The sequence below is a fragment of the Hyla sarda genome, chromosome 3 (genome assembly GCF_029499605.1).
Source record: "Hyla sarda isolate aHylSar1 chromosome 3, aHylSar1.hap1, whole genome shotgun sequence".
Classification (NCBI taxonomy): domain Eukaryota; kingdom Metazoa; phylum Chordata; class Amphibia; order Anura; family Hylidae; genus Hyla; species Hyla sarda.
Window position 1 is genome coordinate 314,849,225 of NC_079191.1, and position 22,372 is coordinate 314,871,596.

A 22,372-nucleotide genomic window follows, 5' to 3' on the forward strand; every position below is an offset into this window, starting at 1 on the left:
AAACGAATTATCTTTCCAAAAGCTCAATGGTGCTCCTCCTCTTCTGAGCATTGTAGTTCGCCCGTAGTGCACTTCAGGTCCACTTATGGGGTACCTCCATACGCAGAAGAGATGGGGTTACAAATTTTGGAGGGTATTTTCTGCTATTAACCCTTGCAAAAATGTGAAATTTGGGGGGAAACACACATTTTAGTGAAAAAAATATATATTTTTTTTTACATATGCAAAAGTCGTGAAACCCGTGTGGGGTATTAAGGCTCACTTTATCCCTTGTTACGTTCCTCAAGGGGTCTAGTTTCCAAAATGGTATGCCATGTGTTTTTTTTGCTGTTCTGGCACCATAGGGGCTTCCTAAATGCGACATGCCCCCCGAGCAAAATTTGCTCTCAAAAAGTCAAATATCACTCCTTCTCTTCTGAGCATTGTAGTTCGCCCGTAATGCACTTCATGCCAACTTATGGGGTGCCTCCATACTCAGAAGAGATGGGGTTACAAATTTTTGGGGGTATTTTCTGCCATTAACCCTTGAAAAAATGTGAAATTTGGGGGGAAACACACATTTTAGTGAAAAAAAATATTTTTTTTTTACATAGGCAAAAGTCGTGAAACACCTGTGGGGTATTAAGGCTCACTTTATTCCTTGTTACATTCCCCAAGGGGTCTAGTTTCCAAAATGGTATGCCATGTGGGTTATTTTTGCTGTTCTGGCACCATAGGGGCTTCCTAAATGCATGCCCCCCAAAAACCATTTCTGAAAAACGTACTCTCCAAAATCCCCTTGTCGCTCCTTCGCTTCTGTGCCCTCTACTGCGCCCGCCCAACACTTTACATAGACATATGAGGTATGTGCTTACTCGAGAGAAATTGGGCTACAAATATAAGTATACATTTTCTCCTTTTACCCCTTGTAAAAATTCAAAAATTGGGTTTACAAGAACATGCGAGTGTAAAAAATAAAGATTGTGAATGTTACGCCGAGCGCTCCGGGTCCCCGCTCCTCCCCGGAGCGCTCGCTACACTTCCCTCACTGCAGCGCCCCGGTCGGTTCCACGGACCCGGGGCGCTGCGTTACTACCTCCGGCCGGGATGCGATTCGCGATGCGGGTAGCGCCCGCTCGCGATGCGCACCCCGGCTCCCGTACCTTACTCGCTCCCCGTCAGTTCTGTCCCGGCGCGCGCGGCCCCGCTCCCTAGGGCGCGCGCGCGCCGGGTCTTTGCGATTTAAAGGGCCACTGCACCGCTGATTGGTGCAGTGGTTCCAATTAGTGTTTACACCTGTGCACTTCCCTATATCACCTCACTTCCCCTTCACTCCCTCGCCGGATCTTGTTGCCCTAGTGCCAGTGAAAGCGTTCCTTGTGTGTTCCTTGCCTGTGATTCCAGACCTTCTGCCGTTGCCCCTGACTACGATCCTTGCTGCCTGCCCCGACCTTCTGCTACGTCCGACCTTGCTTCTGTCTACTCCCTTGTACCGCGCCTATCTTCAGCAGCCAGAGAGGTTGAGCCGTTGCTAGGGGATACGACCTGGTCACTACCGCCGCAGCAAGACCATCCCGCTTTGCGGCGGGCTCTGGTGAAAACCAGTAGTGACTTAGAACCGATCCTCTAGCACGGTCCACGCCAATCCCTCTCTGGCACAGAGGATCCACTACCTGCCAGCCGGCATCGTGACAGTAGATCCGGCCATGGATCCCGCTGAAGTTCCTCTGCCAGTTGTCGCTGACCTCACCACGGTGGTCGCCCAGCAGTCACAACAGATTGCGCAACAAGGCCAACAGCTGTCTCAACTGACTGTTATGCTACAACAGTTACTACCACAGCTCCAGCAATCATCTCCTCCGCCAGCTCCTGTACCTCCTCCGCAGCGAGTGGCCGCTTCTGGAATACGACTATCCTTGCCGGATAAATTTGATGGGGACTCTAAGTTTTGCCGTGGCTTTCTTTCCCAATGTTCATTACACTTGGAGATGATGTCGGACCAGTTCCCCACTGAAAGGTCTAAGGTGGCTTTCGTAGTCAGCCTGCTGTCTGGAAAAGCCCTGGCTTGGGCCACACCGCTCTGGGACCGCAATGACCCCGTCACTGCCTCTGTACACTCCTTCTTCTCGGAAATTCGAAGTGTCTTTGAGGAACCTGCCCGAGCCTCTTCTGCTGAGACTGCCCTGTTGAACCTGGTCCAGGGTAATTCTTCCGTTGGCGAGTATGCCGTACAGTTCCGTACCCTTGCTTCAGAATTATCCTGGAATAATGAGGCACTCTGCGCGACCTTTAAAAAAGGCCTATCCAGCAACATTAAAGATGTTCTGGCCGCACGAGAAATCCCTGCTAACCTACATGAACTCATCCATCTTGCCACTCGCATTGACATGCGTTTTTCCGAACGGCGTCAGGAGCTCCGCCAGGATATGGACTCTGTTCGCACGAGGCGTTTCTTCTCCCCGGCTCCTCTCTCCTCTGGTCCCCTGCAATCTGTTCCTGTGCCTCCCGCCGTGGAGGCTATGCAGGTCGACCGGTCTCGCCTGACACCCCAAGAGAGGACACGACGCCGCATGGAGAATCTCTGCCTGTACTGTGCTAGTACCGAACACTTCCTGAAGGATTGTCCTATCCGTCCTCCCCGCCTGGAAAGACGTCCGCTGACTCCGCACAAAGGTGAGACAGTCCTTGATGTCTACTCTGCTTCTCCACGTCTTACTGTGCCTGTGCGGATGTCTGCCTCTGCCTTCTCCTTCTCTGCTGTGGCCTTCCTGGACTCTGGATCTGCAGGAAATTTCATCTTAGCCTCTCTCGTCAACAGGTTCAACATCCCGGTGACCAGTCTCGCCAGACCCCTCTACATCAATTGTGTAAACAATGAAAGATTGGACTGTACTATACGTTTCCGCACGGAGCCCCTTCTAATGTGCATCGGATCTCATCACGAGAGGATTGAACTGTTGGTCCTCCCCAATTGCACTTCTGAAATCCTTCTTGGACTTCCCTGGCTTCAACTCCATTCCCCAATCCTGGATTGGTCCACTGGGGAGATCAAGAGTTGGGGGCCCTCTTGTTCCAAGGACTGCTTAAAACCGGTTCCCAGTAAACCTTGCCGTGTCCCTGTGCTTCCTCATGTAACCGGTCTCCCTAAGGCCTATATGGACTTTGCGGACGTTTTTTGCAAAAAACAAGCTGAGACTCTACCTCCTCACAGGCCTTATGATTGTCCCATTGACCTCCTCCCGGGCACTACTCCACCCCGGGGCAGAATCTATCCTCTGTCCGTCCCAGAGACTCTTGCCATGTCTGAATACGTCCAAGAAAATTTAAAAAAGGGCTTTATCCGTAAATCCTCCTCTCCTGCCGGAGCCGGATTTTTCTTTGTGTCCAAAAAAGATGGCTCTCTACGTCCTTGCATTGACTACCGCGGTCTTAATAAAATCACGGTTAAGAACCGCTACCCCCTACCCCTCATCTCTGAACTCTTTGATCGTCTCCAAGGTGCCCATATTTTTACCAAACTGGACTTAAGAGGTGCTTATAATCTCATCCGCATCAGAGAGGGGGATGAATGGAAAACGGCATTTAACACCAGAGATGGACACTTTGAGTATCTGGTCATGCCCTTTGGTCTATGCAACGCCCCTGCCGTCTTCCAAGACTTTGTTAATGAAATTTTTCGTGATCTACTATACTCCTGTGTTGTTGTATATCTGGACGATATCCTGATTTTTTCTGCCAATCTTGAAGAACACCGCCAGCATGTCCGTATGGTTCTTCAGAGACTTCGTGATAATCAACTCTATGCCAAAATAGAGAAATGTCTGTTTGAATGCCAATCTCTTCCTTTTCTAGGATACTTGGTCTCTGGCCAGGGACTACAAATGGACCCAGATAAACTCTCTGCCGTCTTAGATTGGCCACGCCCCTCCGGACTCCGTGCCATCCAACGTTTTTTGGGGTTCGCCAATTATTACAGGCAATTTATTCCACATTTTTCTACCATTGTGGCTCCTATTGTGGCTTTAACAAAAAAAAATGCCGATCCCAAGTCTTGGCCTCCTCAAGCGGAAGACGCCTTTAAACGACTCAAGTCTGCCTTTTCTTCGGCTCCCGTGCTCTCCAGACCTGACCCATCTAAACCCTTCCTATTGGAGGTTGATGCCTCCTCAGTGGGAGCTGGAGCTGTCCTTCTACAAAAAAACTCTTCCGGGCATGCTGTTACTTGTGGTTTTTTTTCCAGGACCTTCTCTCCGGCGGAGAGGAACTACTCCATCGGGGATCGAGAGCTTCTAGCCATTAAATTAGCACTTGAGGAATGGAGGCATCTGCTGGAGGGATCAAGATTTCCAGTTATTATTTACACCGATCACAAGAACCTCTCCTACCTCCAGTCTGCCCAACGGCTGAATCCTCGTCAGGCCAGGTGGTCTCTGTTCTTTGCCCGATTTAATTTTGAAATTCACTTTCGGCCTGCTGATAAAAACATTAGGGCCGATGCTCTCTCTCGTTCCTCAGATGCCTCTGAAATTGAACTCTCTCCTCAACACATCATTCCTCCTGACTGCCTGATTTCCACTTCTCCAGCCTCCATCAGGCAAACTCCTCCAGGAAAGACCTTTGTTTCTCCACGCCAACGCCTTGGGATCCTCAAATGGGGTCACTCCTCCCATCTCGCAGGTCATGCGGGCATCAAGAAATCTGTGCAACTCATCTCTCGCTTCTATTGGTGGCCGACTCTAGAGACTGATGTGGTGGACTTTGTGCGAGCCTGCACTATCTGTGCCCGGGATAAGACTCCTCGCCAGAAGCCCGCTGGTTTTCTTCATCCTCTACCTGTCCCCGAACAACCTTGGTCTCTGATTGGTATGGATTTTATTACTGACTTACCCCCATCCCATGGCAACACTGTTATTTGGGTGGTCGTTGATCGATTCTCCAAAATGGCACATTTCATCCCTCTTCCTGGTCTTCCTTCAGCGCCTCAGTTGGCTAAACAATTTTTTGTACACATTTTTCGTCTTCACGGGTTGCCTACACAGATCGTCTCGGATAGAGGCGTCCAATTTGTGTCTAAATTCTGGAGGGCTCTCTGTAAACAACTCAAGATTAAATTAAATTTTTCTTCTGCATACCATCCTCAATCCAATGGACAAGTAGAGAGAATTAACCAGATCTTGGGTGACTATTTACGACATTTTGTTTCCTCCCGCCAGGATGACTGGGCAGATCTTCTACCTTGGGCCGAATTCTCGTATAATTTCAGAATCTCTGAATCTTCCTCCAAATCTCCGTTTTTCGTGGTGTACGGCCGTCACCCTCTTCCCCCCCTCCCTACCCCCTTGCCCTCTGGTCTGCCCGCTGTGGATGAAATTTCTCGTGATCTTTCCACCATATGGAAAGAGACCCAAAATTCTCTCTTACAGGCTTCTTCTCGCATGAAGAGATTCGCAGATAAGAAAAGAAGAGCTCCTCCCATTTTTTCCCCTGGAGACAAGGTATGGCTCTCCGCTAAATATGTCCGTTTCCGTGTCCCGAGCTATAAGTTGGGACCACGCTATCTTGGTCCTTTTAAAGTTTTGTGTCAAATTAATCCTGTCTCTTACAAACTTCTTCTTCCTCCTTCTCTTCGTATCCCTAATGCCTTTCACGTCTCTCTTCTTAAACCTCTCATCCTCAACCGTTTTTCTCCTAAATCTGTTCCTCCCACTCCTGTTTCCGGCTCCTCGGACATCTTCTCTGTCAAAGAGATTTTGGCCTCTAAAAAGGTCAGGGGAAGAACTTTTTTTTTAGTGGATTGGGAGGGTTGTGGTCCAGAAGAGAGGTCCTGGGAACCTGAGGACAATATCCTGGACAAAAGTCTGATCCTCAGGTTCTCAGGCCCCAAGAAGAGGGGGAGACCCAAGGGGGGGGGTACTGTTACGCCGAGCGCTCCGGGTCCCCGCTCCTCCCCGGAGCGCTCGCTACACTTCCCTCACTGCAGCGCCCCGGTCGGTTCCACGGACCCGGGGCGCTGCGTTACTACCTCCGGCCGGGATGCGATTCGCGATGCGGGTAGCGCCCGCTCGCGATGCGCACCCCGGCTCCCGTACCTTACTCGCTCCCCGTCAGTTCTGTCCCGGCGCGCGCGGCCCCGCTCCCTAGGGCGCGCGCGCGCCGGGTCTTTGCGATTTAAAGGGCCACTGCACCGCTGATTGGTGCAGTGGTTCCAATTAGTGTTTACACCTGTGCACTTCCCTATATCACCTCACTTCCCCTTCACTCCCTCGCCGGATCTTGTTGCCCTAGTGCCAGTGAAAGCGTTCCTTGTGTGTTCCTTGCCTGTGATTCCAGACCTTCTGCCGTTGCCCCTGACTACGATCCTTGCTGCCTGCCCCGACCTTCTGCTACGTCCGACCTTGCTTCTGTCTACTCCCTTGTACCGCGCCTATCTTCAGCAGCCAGAGAGGTTGAGCCGTTGCTAGGGGATACGACCTGGTCACTACCGCCGCAGCAAGACCATCCCGCTTTGCGGCGGGCTCTGGTGAAAACCAGTAGTGACTTAGAACCGATCCTCTAGCACGGTCCACGCCAATCCCTCTCTGGCACAGAGGATCCACTACCTGCCAGCCGGCATCGTGACAGTGAATTTTCTTCGCTGCTATTCCTGTGAAACACCTAAAGGGTTAAAACACTTACTGATTGTCATTTTGAATACTTTGGGGGGTGTAGTTTTTATAATGGGGTCATTTGTGGGGTATTTCTAATGGGAAGACCCTTCAAATCCACTTCAAACCTGAACTGGTCTCTGAAAAAAAGCGAGGTTCAAAATTTTGTGAAAAATTGGAAAAGTGCTGCTGAACTTTGAAGCCCTCTGGTGTTTTCCAAAAGTAAAAACATGTCAATTTTATGATGCAAACATAAAGTAGACATATTGGAAATGTGAATTAAAAAAAATAATTTTGAATATCCATTTTCCTTACAAGCAGAAAGCTTCAAAATTAGAAAAATGCTAAATTTTCAAATTTTTCATAAAATTCTGGGATTTTTCACCAAGAAAGGATGCAAGTTACCACAAAATTTTACCACTATGTTAAAGTAGAATATGTCACGAAAAAACAGTCTCGGAATCAGATTGATAACTAAAAGCATTCCAGAGTTATTAATGTTTAAAGTGACAGTGGTCAGATGTGCAAAAAACGCTCTGGTCCTAAGGTGTAAAATGGCCTTGTCCTTAAGGGGTTAATGGATAGATTTATTGATGGAGCCCATAACAAGTGGGACAAAGCCCAACTGAGAATCTAGCAGTCCAAAACCCCCACATGTCATTTCCTGCTTTTAAAAGACTGGCTATCCAAGTGATCGTGAGTTAGAGGAAGTTTGTACTCCCCTTACACCTGTTCAATATCCACTAGGGACGGTAGCCAGGACTATACCATCACAGTCCCCTGTTCCCAATTTCAGTGCAACTCCCTTTGACAGTCACCGCAGCCTTAGATCTACAGAGCGTTAGGCAGGGCATTGAGCAATTGACCAAGGCTGTTAAGGAACTTGCCACCCGGCCTGCTCCACCTGACCGTGAACCCCCCTTGCCTGGGAAACCTACCCCTGCTCTGGCTCCCCGAAATCCCAATTACCGTAATCCTCCACCCAATAGATATTCGGGGATGCAGTGACCTTTCTGCACCTATTGTAACAAGCCCAACCATTGGAAAATGCAACGCTGGGATTTAAACAGATTCACCCTGAGGTCGAGCACAGTCATCAGGTCCAACCCCAAATGACCTAAATCAGGACTCTCACTTTATGTCACCTCCTGCCCCTTTGTAAAAGTTATTGTGGAAGGTGTACCTTTTATGGTTAATAGATACAGGGTCACAAGTGTCTACCATATCTAAACGTGTTTTCTACATACATTGGGATGCAAGTTTATTGTGTGAGCCTGATGATGTTAAGTTGCAGGTAATGAGCAACCAGTCCCCAGACATGGATACTGGGAGCCAACTATTTAATTGGGAGAACATGTACTTACCGGGCAGGGAGTGATTGTAAGTAATGTGACAGATAAGGGGTCTGCTGAATTTATATTGGAAACATTTTTTCACTGAGATACTAGATGCCTTGTATGCCTCTCTTCCCCATATGTCCCCTTCAGACCAGCGGGCTGTGCAGCACTACTTGAGAGTTCTATAGACGGAGCAGAAGTTTGACAACAAGCAAGGTGAAATCTGCAGAGTCAGCGATGGATCCAGTGCTAACCCTCCCGAGCCCTGGTGGGCACAGCTCCAGGTTGGGGACGACACTACCCCCAAGGAAACAGGTTAATGGAGTCATCAATTGCCAAAAGGTATCATGAAGCTTTCAGCAAACACCCCATAGACTTAGGGAAGACGTTCGTGCCAGGCATGTATCAGACTCAGTCAAGAAGATGCTGGCTGACATGAAAGAAGCGGGCGTGATACAAGAATACCAAAGTCCCTGGGCGGCACCACTTGTCCTGGTCAAGAAGAAAGACGGAACCATCCGCTTCTGTGTTGACTCCAGGAAACTGAACAATGTCACACATAAGGACGCTTATCCTTTGCCAAGGATCGAGGAGTCGCTTACGGTCCTCGGGTCTGCTGCTTACTTCTCCACTCTGGATTTAACCAGTGGATACTGGCAAGTGCCGATGGCCGTGGAGTACCGCCTTTGTGACACCCATGGGGTTGTTTGAGTTTAAAAGTATTCTGTTTGGGCTATGCAATGCCTCTGCTACGTTCCAGCATCTGATGGATAGGTGCCTGGGTCATTTGAATTTCCAAAGTGTTGGACAATGTCATTGTGTACTCCAAGTCTTATCAGGAACACCTCAGTCATCTGTCAGACATCTTTCAAGTCTTGATCAAGCATAGGTTGAAGATCAAATCATCAAAGTGTCACTTGCTCAAACCTCAAGTCCATTACCTGGGTCATGTTTTCAGCACAGAAGGAGTCCAGCCAAATCCTGGTGGATGCTGTCAAGAACTGGCCTACATCGAGCACGGTGAAAGATGTCAGGAGCTTCCTGGGATTTGACGGCTACTACCGCCGCTTCATCCCACACTCCGCCCAAATTGCAGAACCTCTCACAGCTCTCCTACGGGGTAGGACAAAGGAGAATTACAATGGAAGACTACATATTGTAATGGGCCGAAGAGCAAGAGACAGCATTCCGAGCTCTTAAACGTCTGCTGACAGAAACACCCATATTGGTGTATCCAGATTACAGTCAGCCGTTCCGGCTATATACTGACGCCAGTTTTGAAGGTCTGGAAACTGTCCTGTCCCAAATTCAAGATGTACAAGAGCGAGTGATTGCCTACGCCAGTTGTAACCTGTGAGGAGCAGAGATGAATTATGCCAATTACAGCTCATTCAAATTGGAACTTCTCGCCCTGGTGTGAGCCATGACAGAAAAGTTCAAAAATTATTTGGCTGCGACGCCATTTAATATCTACACAGATAATAACCTGTTGGCCCAACTGAACACTGCCAAGTTGGGTGCCATTGAACAGCGATGGGCTTCACGATTAGCTAATTACAGCTTCACCATCAAGTACAAAAGCGGCAAGTCAAACGTCAATACCAATGTACTGTCTCGGATGACCCCGGCGAAGAACAACCTGTCGAAGACGTGGAGAAGCCCCCATTTTATCAACGCCCTCATGGACGTTGAGTCCAGGTCCTATAAGGTTAAAGTAGACCTGTACACCTGGAAGACTCTACAAGATGAACGTCATGTTATGGGGAATCTGTTGCACTACCTTCTGGCAAAAAAAAGTACCAACGCGTCTACGCCGGGCCCAGTGTGACTACGAGTTGAAATGTTTGGTTCGACAGAGAAAGCAACTGTTTGTGCACAAAGGACTGTTGTACCGAAATTCTTTGGATCCGGTCTCTGGGGATTGACTTAATCAGATTCTGGTTCCCCGAAGAGATGTGGCGATGGTCCTCAACGCATATCATGACAAGTCGGAACACTTTGGAGTCCACAAGACCGAAGCCACTGTCAGGCGAAGATACTATTGGATTGGAATGTGGAGCGACATTGAGAAATGGTGCAGAGAATGTTCTGTCTGTAACATCACCAAGAATGTGTGCAAGGACGCATGAGCACCCCTCCATTCCCTCCAGAGTGACTGACCCAACCAGTTGGTCGTGCTAGACCATGTGAAATTGTCTCCTACCAGTCCGGGTATACCTATGCTCTCACCATGGTGGATCATTACTCCAAGTGGGTTGTCGTGGTACCTGTCAAAGATTTCACAGCCAAAATGGCCCCGATGTTCTACTCTAAATGGGTGCAAACCCATCCAAGGGTTTGCACCCATTTAGAGTAGAACATCGGGGCCATTTTGGCTGTGAAATCTTGAGTCTGTCCTAACTTCCTGTGGAACGGCCTTTGAGGCCCAACTCTTCCAAGAACTATGTCAATTCAATGACTGTAAGAAACTCTGAATCACTGCCTATCACCCTTAGGGGAATGGGCTCTGGGAGCGCATCAACCAAGTCTTTATCCATATGCTGCGAGCAGCCTCTGTGTCAAGACAAGAAGAATGGCCCAGGCTATTGCCCGACTTACTGGAGGTTTACAATATAGTACACTGCTCCACTGGGTACACCCCCTTCTATTTGATGATGGGACGACACGGGTAACTGCCGAAAGACCAGACGTTTGGTTTTCAGGCACCGATCAACAATTCTCCACAAGCGTCCCTTGAGTGGCTTTCTGATCATCAGAGAAGGATTCAAGAGGCCAAAGAGATTTTCAGTAAGAAAATGGACGAGGCCCGACAAAGACAACAAGAAGACTACAACTGCCATGCCTCCAGCAACCCACTTCAGGTGGGTGATAAAGTCAGGCTAAGGAAGTTCCCGAGGACTAACAAATTAGATTCCATCTGGGAGACAGAACCCTATACGGTGACGGCTATACTCTATCCCGAGTCTGATGTGTACGAAGTTCAGAAGCCTGGGTATGAGCTACAAGTCGTCCACCGAAATCGTATCATGATCTGTCTTTAAGAACATTTACTAGTGCTCCCAGCACTGCCTCATCCAAATGTCAGACCTGCAAGGAAAGTATTTTCCGGGAGAAGGGATCCACCCATCCATGGATTTTTCCATGTTCTCTCCAAATCAGCCAGCATTCTTCTGTTTGACACCAACCCGGGACTAATCCAACCAGCGTTAGTTAGCACGCCAGTCCCTACTTTATCTCTGTTTCGCTCCAGAGTATATACCAGTCTCTAAAGTGCCAACAATGGCTCCAACTTCTCCAGTGCCAATGCCAGCGGCCCTGAGTCCAGCAAGTCCTGAACAAATTCCAGCTCCTGAGTTCGCTGAAGAAGAGCCGACCTAAGTTCCAGAAGTTCCATCAGTTCCCAGCTCCCCAGAGGTGATGTTGCGCGGATTCAAAAGTCCACACAGGGACAGTTACCAGCCAGGTACAGAGAGTAGTAGTACCTTGTATAAAAGTTATCAGTATAAAATACAGTAATATTCAGTCAGTATGGAATAATTACTTCTAACTAATTTCATGTACAGTTAGTCAATGAAGTACATAGCATTTTATGTATATAAATAGACAAATTTCATATAATAAGTCAGGACTGTAGCTAACCAGTGAAAATAGTCAGTCCATATATAGTTAGTAATGTCTAATGTCTAACCATTTTCCTGTCCATTGTGTACAGGGTACTCTTGTGGCCAGGGAGTTCTCCTGGAAGTCTAGATAACATGTACAGTGACAGAGCTACTGTGTATAGGTAATATTGTCATGTTTTGTCTGAAAATGTATACTTACTTGTATAATGTTCTGGGGAGAAGTAGCTATAGCCGAAGGGCCCAGCAGCAAAGGCATTCGGGTAGAAAGCCTCCGGCAGCCCGATCCGAGTTTATTCTCCAGTATGCAGTTGAAAGTCCTAAAAATCTCACATGTTTACATCTTAATCCCAGTTATTCATACCCTTATCAAAAAGGAGCATGTATGGACATTAAGAGCAATGCCACATGGACTCTTCCCCAGTTGTTTGTTCACCAGCCCTGAGAAGGACATTTGTGAAATGCCCCAGGAACTGTTGTTGCTATCACTAGGCCTCAGTGGCCACTTCATGCCCTCTGTCCTCCAGGACTGGGAACTGAGGATGGTTGTTGTTAAGAGGGGGAGTTTGCAGTGGCCCAGTACAGGAGTTGCACCCCTGTATCCTTGCTGCCCTGTCAGGCAGACTCCATTCTATGACCCCTGGGCCCCCCTGTACCTATATTCCCTGTCTAGTATTAAACACCCATGTTATATATTGTAATGTACATAATTTGTCATACACCTTTTAAGTACTGTTGTCATGTGATTGTAACCAAGGAAGGTGTCAGTGACCAGGTGACTTCAGGATGACCTATAGGACCCCTCCAGAGTCTCCCACATATAAACCCTGGGAGGAGCTAGTTCAGTCTCTTTCATGCTGAGTTGCAGTGAGGTAAAGTCTGGTGTCCTAAAGAGTCCTAAAGTCTACCACGCAGCCACAAATCCACAAGTCTACTACCCCACAGGTGCAAGTCAAAACCTGGTAAGCTACAAACGGGTTGAAGTCTGTCATAGTCAAGTCAGTCCAAGTCCATCTGTGTCAAGTCAGTGGGGCCCTGCATCAAAATGTCCAAGTCCACTATAAGTCCCAGCAAACCCTGTGGTCTCTGAAGTCACTGGTCACCTCCTTGGGCCTAGCCAAGCTGTAGAGACTGTTACACCTGTCTGACTCAGTAAAGCTGCCGTTGTTCCGTAACTTGGCATCGGAGTCATTAGCGGTATACCTTCGGTTGGTGTAGAGGATAAACCACGCCCTGGCGTCACAAACACAAGGGGTTAATGCTATCTGCCCATAGGGTAATTCCATCTGCCATCTTCACACCCTCATCACAGGGGACACTAAGTGAAAGCACTTTGAGACGCCGCAAACAAGACTCCGCTGTCCGACATTTGGAAACGGCATGTCAATTGGGGAGGGGTTAAAGGCATCCAGAGGCATTAATGGGTTTACAAAGGGAAAATACACATAACATATAGGGCAGAACATTAGGGAGCTCTTACTCACTCTGCCTCTTAGACTGGACAGAACAGGCGGGAAATGTAGGAGGACTCTTAGGGTACATTCATATGTACAGGATCCTGCGCAGGTTTTGTAACTGTAGATTAGAAGCTGTGCTCAGACATTTAGTTTACATTGAAATATGTAGTAGAAAATCCTGCACATCAAATCTGCGCACGTTACCCTTAGGTAATGTTCCTGTGTGCCAAATTCATCAAGTGGCGTGTGTCTTTTGATAAATTTGGCGCAAGGCTACTTTTCATGACTAAAATAACAACAATTAATGAATTCCCCTTCTTGTCATTTTTCTTAAACCTTCATTTTTTCTTATTTTTGGATGACATTTTGGAGACTTTGGAAGCGATTATCAGTTTACCATAAAGTTATAATTTCAATGTGGTGTCCCGGTACAGGACCTGGTCCTGTCCCTGTCTAAAGTCCCCTCAGCCAGACTCGCTTCATTCCCATAGGGCTCTCCTGCAGGGCTTACCCCTGGTCGCCTCATATAAATTGTATATTGTTTAGTATATAAAGATAATATAAATGTATAGAAAATATATATGTATAGGACCTTTCCTGGGTCATGTGATGTACAGTTGTAATGTACTATTACCTTCCAGGGTCATGTGATGTACCCAAACTTCACTGGGTTCAGGACTTACAGCTTTGCTGACCAATGAGCTTTGTCCAGCCCCTTATTATATAAAGGGCTGTAGCCACTAAGTTCTCTCTCTTAGTTCTGGATTATCAGAGAAGCACAAACATCTCAGCAGAAATCTCAATTCATCTAGGCCCAAAGCCTAAGAATCCTGCAGCCACTAAACCGTGAGTTACCAAGGTCAATCTACCAAATCCTGTGTGACTTCTACAGCACAGTGGCCTGCATCAAAGCTCATTGCTCCAAAGTCCCAGCAAAGCCTGCGAGGAACCTGCATTCCGGTTACCTCTTAAGAGACTATGTATAATGATTGTAACATAAGATCTTCAAGTAAAGTTCTTCAGTTTATTCATAAAGTCTGCTGTGGACATTCCGTTATTTTCCCTACCGTTTCTAGGATGGTTGGCGGTAGGACCATTAACACTAAGGAAACCGTACCCTGGCATCACGACATCTAAGGGTTAATACCACCAGACCCTACACTTACATCACCGCAACACCCCAGACACCCCAACTCTCCTGGTTCACCACATCAACATACAATGGTTTTAACATACAATGTTTGTTCTGAAACCAAATAATATTGTAACACTGTAGCTCCTTTGGATGTGTTGAGTTGGTGACCTACTTAGGATTGTGGGCACCGGCATTTGCCACCTCCTTCCATTCTGCATATTATCCAGCAGAGGGAGCCAAAGCGCCGCTCCCGACCCCAATCTGCAAGGAGGAGTCAGGACAGAAAGGAGTAAAAAAGTAAACTCCCTCCAAACTGAGGAGAAGTGATCCCCCTGCTGACATGTCTGGAATGGGGAAGAGATGAAGTGTAAGAAGGGCGCAGGAGAGCGACGTGTTTACAGGGAAGCGCCGCTTCATCGCTGCGGGAGGTGTCAGTGGGGATGAGCGGCGCCGTGTGACCCATGTGGGATGTGAGGCTGTCAGGCGGGGCGCACGTAATCCGGACTGTTGTGTATGGCAGTGATCAGCTGATCCCAGCCTTCCATATCTGCCCGGGATGTGCAGGACGCTCCGGGCTTGAGTCCTGTATGTGACCCCGGGAGATGTGCTCTGGTGACCCCCGCCATGGCTCTGAGTAAGGGGCTGAAGATCCATGTGAAGCCGGAGCCGGCGTGTTACAGCGTCCTGCTGGAGTCCCGCCAGAGGGAGGACTGTCTACTCTTCGAGTCCGGGACGATCGCCACTCTGAGTAAGTGCGGGGCTGGGGAGCAACAGTTTGGGTGCAGCTCCTGGGGCAGTGCCAGGTGTGCCAGTCATAGGCTATGCTCACATGTACACCTGCACTATGTTCCTGGCATGTGTCAGTAACTGACTTCAATTGGGGAGATTTATCAAAACCTGTGCAGAGGAACAGTGGTGTAGTTGGCCATAGCAACCAATCAGATTGCTTCTTTCATTTTCCACAGGCCTCTTTAGAGGCCTGTGGAAAATGAAAGAAGCAATCTGATTGGTTGCTATGGGCAACTGCACCACTCTTCCTCTGCACAGGTTTTGATAAATTCCCCCAATGAGTCTAAATACTTGTTCACATCACCATTTTGCCTAATCTGCATTGGCAAGTGTCAGGCCATTTTGTAGGACCCCAAATCACCTGTGTTAGGCTGGGTTCACACTACGTTTTGTCCCATACGGGAGCGCATACGGCAGGGGGGAGCTAAAACCTCGCGCTCCCGTATGTGACCGTATGCGCTCCCGTATGCCATTCATTTCAATGAGCCGACCGGAGTGAAACGTTCGGTCCGGTCGGCTCATTTTTGCGCCGTATGCGCTTTTACAACCGGACCTAAAACCGTGGTTGACCACAGTTTTAGGTCCGGTTGTAAAAGCGCATACGGCGCAAAAATGAGCCGACCGAACGTTTCACTCCGGTCGGCTCATTGAAATGAATGACATACGGGAGCGCATACGGTCACATACGGGAGCGCGAGCTTTTAGCTCCCCCCTGCAGTATGCGCTCCCGTATGTGACAAAACGTAGTGTGAACCCAGCCTTAGGCTGTATTCACACTGTCCTGCTTGGAAATTTCTAAACCGGGAGCTCCGGTATCACAGCTGGACTGGCACCAAAACCCATTCGCTTTAGTAAGGGTGCATGCACACCACGTTTTTGTAATTCAGTGTCCGTATCAGGTTTTTGAAGAAAAACGGATTCCTTAAAACCTGACTAAAATGTATCAAAAAGTGTGTACAAATTTTAACCCGTATGCAGTTAAAAACCGTATACAGTTTAAAAATGATGTCCCGTTGCATCAGTTTTTTAAGGAAAAAAGTATACGTTTTTAACTTTTCACTCCATTATGAATAAAGTTTCACTTGTTTGATTGAAATTCCAAGAAAAAAAACTGTGCAAAGTCAAAAACCGTAAGGTGAAAACCGGATGGAACCGTATGAACATTCCCATTGACTCCCATGTTAAAAAAAAAAAAAAAAAAAAAAAAAAAAAAAAAAAAAAAACGCATACGGTTTAATACAGTTTTACACCCAGACCAAAAATCGTGGTAGGCTGTGGTTTTGGGTACGGGAAAAAAAACTGACAAAACCGTACAGGATGCAAAACGGACACAACCTGATGCATCTTTTGGCATACGGTTTTCAATGGAGAGTCAATGCATACGGTTTTCAATACGGTTCCATACGGTTTTCACATAGAAAACTTATACGGGAACTGTATTGCAAAAACGTAGTGTGAATGCAGCCTTACTTTTTCAGTCACACGAAGGCTGGGATCACACATTTTCTGCATCCGGCACAGCCTAAACTTGCTACAACTGATGAAAAAAGTGCGCTGTTCTTTATTGTGCAAGCCAGAAAAGGAAATGCAGCAAGATACATTCCCCTGTCCTGGCCCAGGCGGCGTGTTACTCCACCTGGCATCCATCTTCAGGTGCCGGATGAATGTGAACTGTCCCATTCAAATGAATGAGATCAGGTCTACAATCGGTTCCCCCCCCCCTATATATAATATATATATATATATATATATATATATATATATAATACATACACTATGTTCTGTAAAAAAAAAAAAAAAATGTGAAGGGGGTGACCTTAAAGGGGTACTCCGGCGCTAGAACATCTTATCCCCTATCCAAAGGATAGGAGATAAGATGCCTGATTGCGGGTGTCCTGCCACTGGGGACCCCCGTGATCTTTCAAGCAGCACCCTATTACCATCAGCCCCCAGAGCATGTTCGCTCCGGGTCTGATGACTGCCGATCACGGCGCCGGAGTATTGTGATGTCACTGCTCCGTCCCCGTGTGACGTCACACTCTGCCCAGTGGCGGGACTCCCGCGATTAGGCATGTTATAAAATGTCTTACCCCTTTAATCTCGTCTAATACATAAATTGTATGTTTGTTTGGGAGCAGCATGAATATAAAAAGGGGGGGGGGGATAAAAAAAAAAAAAAAACATACTCCCTTTACCTGGGTCCCTCACAGCTCCTGGTCTGTCATCTTGTCCCACTACTACTATTGAGATGGACTTGGCAGCCAATCACTGAGGTGGGACACACTGACGCATAACACACCACACTGAGCCCTACATAATAAACTATGGAGCCCAGTTCACTACAAGGTTGTGCTGACTGGCCTCCTATTTTGACAGGTTGCGGACATATACATGAAGTGTAGGGTAGAATTGTGACATTAAGGACCTCCTGAAGCGACTGTATTTGAACTGAAGGGTCCAGACATCCATGAATAAAGTGTAGCGTAGTTTTAGACTTGAACATAATCTTATTCTGTTTTGTAGATAATATAGAACTGTTTTATTATTCATTCTTAGAGTGCCAACATATTCTGCAGCAATGTACAGAGAATGCCACCTCTCACTGTCCTCCCAGAGATCACGGTCTAGAGTCCTAAACAATCTAAAACTGGCAATAGATGGATATTCATTGACAGCTAGGAAAACTGTATAGTCCTACACACAATTGTCTGGTCTATGATACCAAATATGATCAGTTTTAAGGATTTTTCTCTCCTTCTTAAGAATTTTAGGAGTTAAAGTTTTTTGTTTTTTTATCAAAATCTGAGCAGAGGAAAAGTTGACCAGTTGCCCATAGCAGCCAATCAGATCGCTTCTTTAATTTTTCAGAGACTTGTTTTAACCCCTTGCCGCAGAATGCTGGGTATACCCGGCGCTATGGCACAGGAGGGTTATGAAGGAGCTGAGCTCACGTCATACACGCACGGTCCCAGCTGCTATCAGCAGCCAGGACCCGAGGCTAATACTGGACATCGCCGTTCCAGCAGATGTCCGGCATTAACTGTTTAGACACGGCGATCAAAGTTGATCGCCACGTCTAAAAGTGAAAATAAAAGCATCCCGGCAGCTCAGTTGGGCTGATCAGGACATTGCGATAAAATTGCGATATCCCGATCAGCTAGGGCGCAGCAGGAGGGTGCCTTACTTGCCTCCTGCATGTCCAAACAGCAACTGATTGCTCCAAGACTGTAATCCAGGCTTGATCAATCAACGCCGATAACACTGATCAATGCAAAGGTATGGCTTTGTAGTGATCTGTGTAAAAGATCAGTGTGTGCAGTGTTATAGCTCCCATAGGGGGCTATAACACTGCAAAAAAAAAAAAAAAAGTTTGAATCAACCCCCTTTTCCCATAAAAAAAAACGTGTAAATAAACATGTGGTATCGCCCTGTGCGTAAATGTCCAAACTATAATAATATATCTTTAAGTAAACTGCACAGTCAATGGCGTGTGCACCAAAAAACTCCAAATTCCAAAATAGCGTATTTTTGGTCACTTTTTATAACATAAAAAAATGCATAAAAAGCGATCAAAAAGTCTGATCAAAACTAAAATGGTACCGATAAAAACTTCAGAACATGGCGCAAAAAATGAGCCCTCATACTAGTGCTGGGCGGTATACGGGTTCATACCGAATACCGACATTTTTTTTTCCTGCATGATATCAATTTTTCCTATAACGCAATACCGGTTGGGCCCCTCTCGAATTAATGAATTATCAACCGCGCTGTTCCCCCCCACCAAATAATTATCAGCCGATGTACTGTGCTATCCTGTGCCCGGGATTCAGAAATAAACTTAAACTCACCTTCCTACGGTCCCTCCGCTGCTTTTGCTGCTTCCTAGGAATTGGACCGTCACAGAGCCGTCAGCCTATCACCGGCCGCAGTGATGTCCCGCCTCGGCCAGTGATAGGCTGAGTGCACTGTCATGTAAGGATCCGGACGGCTTCTTACATGACAGTGCGCTCAGCCGATCACTGGCCGAGGTGGGACATCGCTGCGGCCGGTAATAGGCTGGCGGCTCTGTGACGTTCCAATCCCTAGGAAGCAGTATGAGGCTCGCATTGCTGGACTGTGATGCTGGTAATGGGGGAATGTAGGAAGGTGAGTTAAAGTTGATTTTGTTTACTTTTGCAGCCCGGGCACAGGATAGTACAGTACAGCACAGCGGCTATTAATTATCGGGGGGGAAGAGAAGCATTGCTCGCGGGTCACATATGATAAGTCCCCCGCGGAGGATTGGGATGATAAACGTGGGGGGCGTAGGAGAGAAGCAGTGCCCATTGATCACATGATGGTGGGGTGTAAATACCGTTAAATACCATGGAACGGCCATAATTTACAAAAATACCATGATACATATTTTTACTCATACCGCCCGGTACATGGAATAATAAAAAAAAAGTTATAGGGGTCAGAAGATTACAATTTTAAACGTATACATTTTCCTGCATGTAGTTATGATTTTTTTCCGAAGTAATAAAAAATTAAACCTATATAAGTAGGGTATCATTTTAATCGTATGGACCTACAGAATAAAGATAATGTCATGTCAGAAGCCCCAAAATTTTCAAAAATGGCGTTTTTTTTTTCTTCCATTTTGTCATACGATTAGGGATCGACCGATTATCGCATTAGCCGATATTATCGGCCAATATTCATGATTTTGTTAGTTATCGGTATTGGCATCTAACTTTGCCGATAATGCGTCTTGCCCGGGACACCTGGGCCCAGAGAACGGTCCTGCTGGCTGCTTTATTCATCTCCCACACAGCCACGTCTGCCCTGTAACCGCAGTGGCTGCCTGGGAGAGGCGCTTTGAACTCCGGCGTGATGCCGCTGCGCTTAGACGTGAGGTCACGTCACCGTGGGGGTGTACAGAGCCCTGCTTATCCTCGGTGTACAGAGCCCTGCTTGTCCTCGGTGTACAGAGCCCTGCTTGTCCTCGGTGTACAGAGTCCTGCTTTAAAATGGTCAAAAATTTAAATGCATGGAATATCGGTATAAGTTATCGGCTTTCTGCCTGAAAGTTCACAGGTTATTGGATCAGCTCTAAAAAATCAATATTGGTCGATCCCTACACACAATTATTTTTTTTTTTTCCGTTTCGCCATAGGTTTTTGGGTAAAATTACTGATGTCATTACACAGTAGGATTGGTGGCGCAAGAAATAAACTATCATATGGATTTTTAGGTGCAAAATTGAAAGGGTTATGATTTTTAAAAGGTAAGGAGGAAAAAAACAAAAGTGCAAAAAACAGAAAAACGATATGTCCTTAAGGGGTTAAGCTTAAAGTAATCTGGTTGCTATGGGCAACTGGTCAACTTTTCCTCTGCACAGATTTTGATAAATCTCCCTCAAAGTGTCTAAGACAAATGTACATGGAGTAACGTAAATGCCCATCACTTCACACTCAGTCGTGCCAGATTTAAAAAAACTGGGCTCCAGGGTACTGACTTATTACGTGTCCACGTGTACTTATATTTTGCCCATTTCATTGTATTTACGCATATTAGCATTTAGCGATAATTCTGTGTAAGGGGGTTACATGTTTTTATAGCAATTTAGGATTAAAAGTTATATTTTATATTTTGTTACATCTATCCCCCAATTTCCGTTGGATCGTGCAGATGCTGGCTCAGTCCTTGGCAGATCACTGGCTCTTATACATGGGCAATGAGTTCCTTCATATAAAGGTCCCCTTAGTGGACAACAAAGCCTATCTCTTCTCCCCCCCCCCCCCCCACACACACATACACACACACACACACACACACACACACACACACACACACACACAGCCTTAATATTAACCCCTTAATGATCAGGACAATTTTCGTTCTTGCACTTTCACTTTTTCCTCCTCCCCTTCTAAAAACCATAAGGCTAGGTTCACACTACAGAATTTCCACCTGCAATTCCACTTTACAATTTAGTAAGCGGAATTTCTGCCTGCAATTTCATAGTGAATGGATTTCCGTTCACAAATTCACACTGGGGAATTTGTGAACGGAAAATCCGCTTGAAAATTTCCTCCTGAAGAATGGCATTGCTCATTCTTCAGGTGGAAATACTCGCGGAACACATTGCAGTGAACCTAGCCTAATACTTTCAATTTTGCACCTACAGACCCATATAAGGGCTTGTTTATTTTTTGCATCACCAATACCGAAACTTTTGTCCTGCACGATATGAATTTTCCCATACCGCAATACTGGTTGGGCCCCTCCCCCCTCGGGAATTAATGAATTATCAACTCTGCGCTGCGCTGATGTGGGGGAACTAATCATATGTGACCCGCGAGCATTGTTCTGCCCCCCCCCCCCCAATTATCAGCCCAGCGCTGCACTATCCCCATCGGGGAACTAATCGAGTCACCCGCAATCGTTGCCCTCCTCGTCCTCCTGTTCGTTGTGGGCAGCCGGCGCTGGAACTCAGTACTGTACACTGTATCCCTATACCCGGGCTGCAAAAGATAAACAAAATAAACTTTAACTCACCTTTGGTACCGGCCTCACCTGCTTCCTGGGGGCGGGAACGTCGGAGAGTCGTTGGCCTAACCTCCGGCCGCCGCGATGTTCCGCCTCGGCCGTTGATAGGTTGAGCGCACTGTCATGTAAGAAGCCAGGAACATCGCAGCGGCTGACGGCTCTCTGGCCCGCAATGAACAGGCGGACGAGGAGGGCAGCACTTGCGGGTAACGTAATTAGTTCCCCGATGGGGACAGCGCAGCGCTGGGCTGATAATTAATTGGGGGGGAGAAGCAGAACAGTGCTCGTGGGTCACATGATTGGGGGGGGGGGGAGAAACACCGTTATATACCGTGGAACTGCCATAAGTCACAAAAAATACTGTGATACACATTTTTGGTCATACTGCCCAGCTCTATCACCAATTGTACTTTGTAATGTATTACTTATTTTATAACATAATCTGCGGCAAAACAAAAAAATAGTTATGGGCTTAAAAAAAGGCCATTTTGTAACTTTTCGGGGCTTCCATATCTAGGTGGTGCAATTTTTTGTAAACATTACACCTTATCTTTATTTTGGTCCACACAGTTACAAGGATACACAATTTATGTAGGTTTTATTTTATTTTGCTACTTAAAATAAATTATAACTACATGCACCAAAATTTGTATGTTTAACAATGTGATTTTCTGATCCCTGTAAGGGACAATATGTGGTCTGTAGTTTTTTATCGGTACCATTTTTGTTTTGATGGGACTTTTTGATAGCTTTTTATTAATTTTTTGGTATATGAAGTGACCAAAAATGCACAATTTTGCACATTTTTTTTTTAACGTGTACTTCGACTGTGTGGTTAAGTTACCCTTATATTTTAATAGTTAGGACATTTACACAC

The 22,372-nt window shown here is 46.7% G+C and overlaps 1 protein-coding gene across 2 annotated transcripts in view; it reads left to right on the forward strand.

The window, feature by feature from the left end:
• Window positions 1-14,224: 14,224 nt before the first annotated feature.
• Window positions 14,225-22,372, forward strand: part of SYNJ2 (synaptojanin 2) — a 153,353-nt gene continuing 145,205 nt past the window's right edge. Inside the window, exon 1 of one of the 2 annotated variants that reach the window (XM_056567094.1) lies at window positions 14,225-14,920. In XM_056567094.1, the coding sequence (XP_056423069.1) occupies window positions 14,797-14,920 (124 nt within the window). In that variant the 5' untranslated portion in view covers window positions 14,225-14,796. The remainder of the gene's footprint in view (window positions 14,921-22,372) is intronic. The other variant, XM_056567091.1, reaches the window with a different exon arrangement.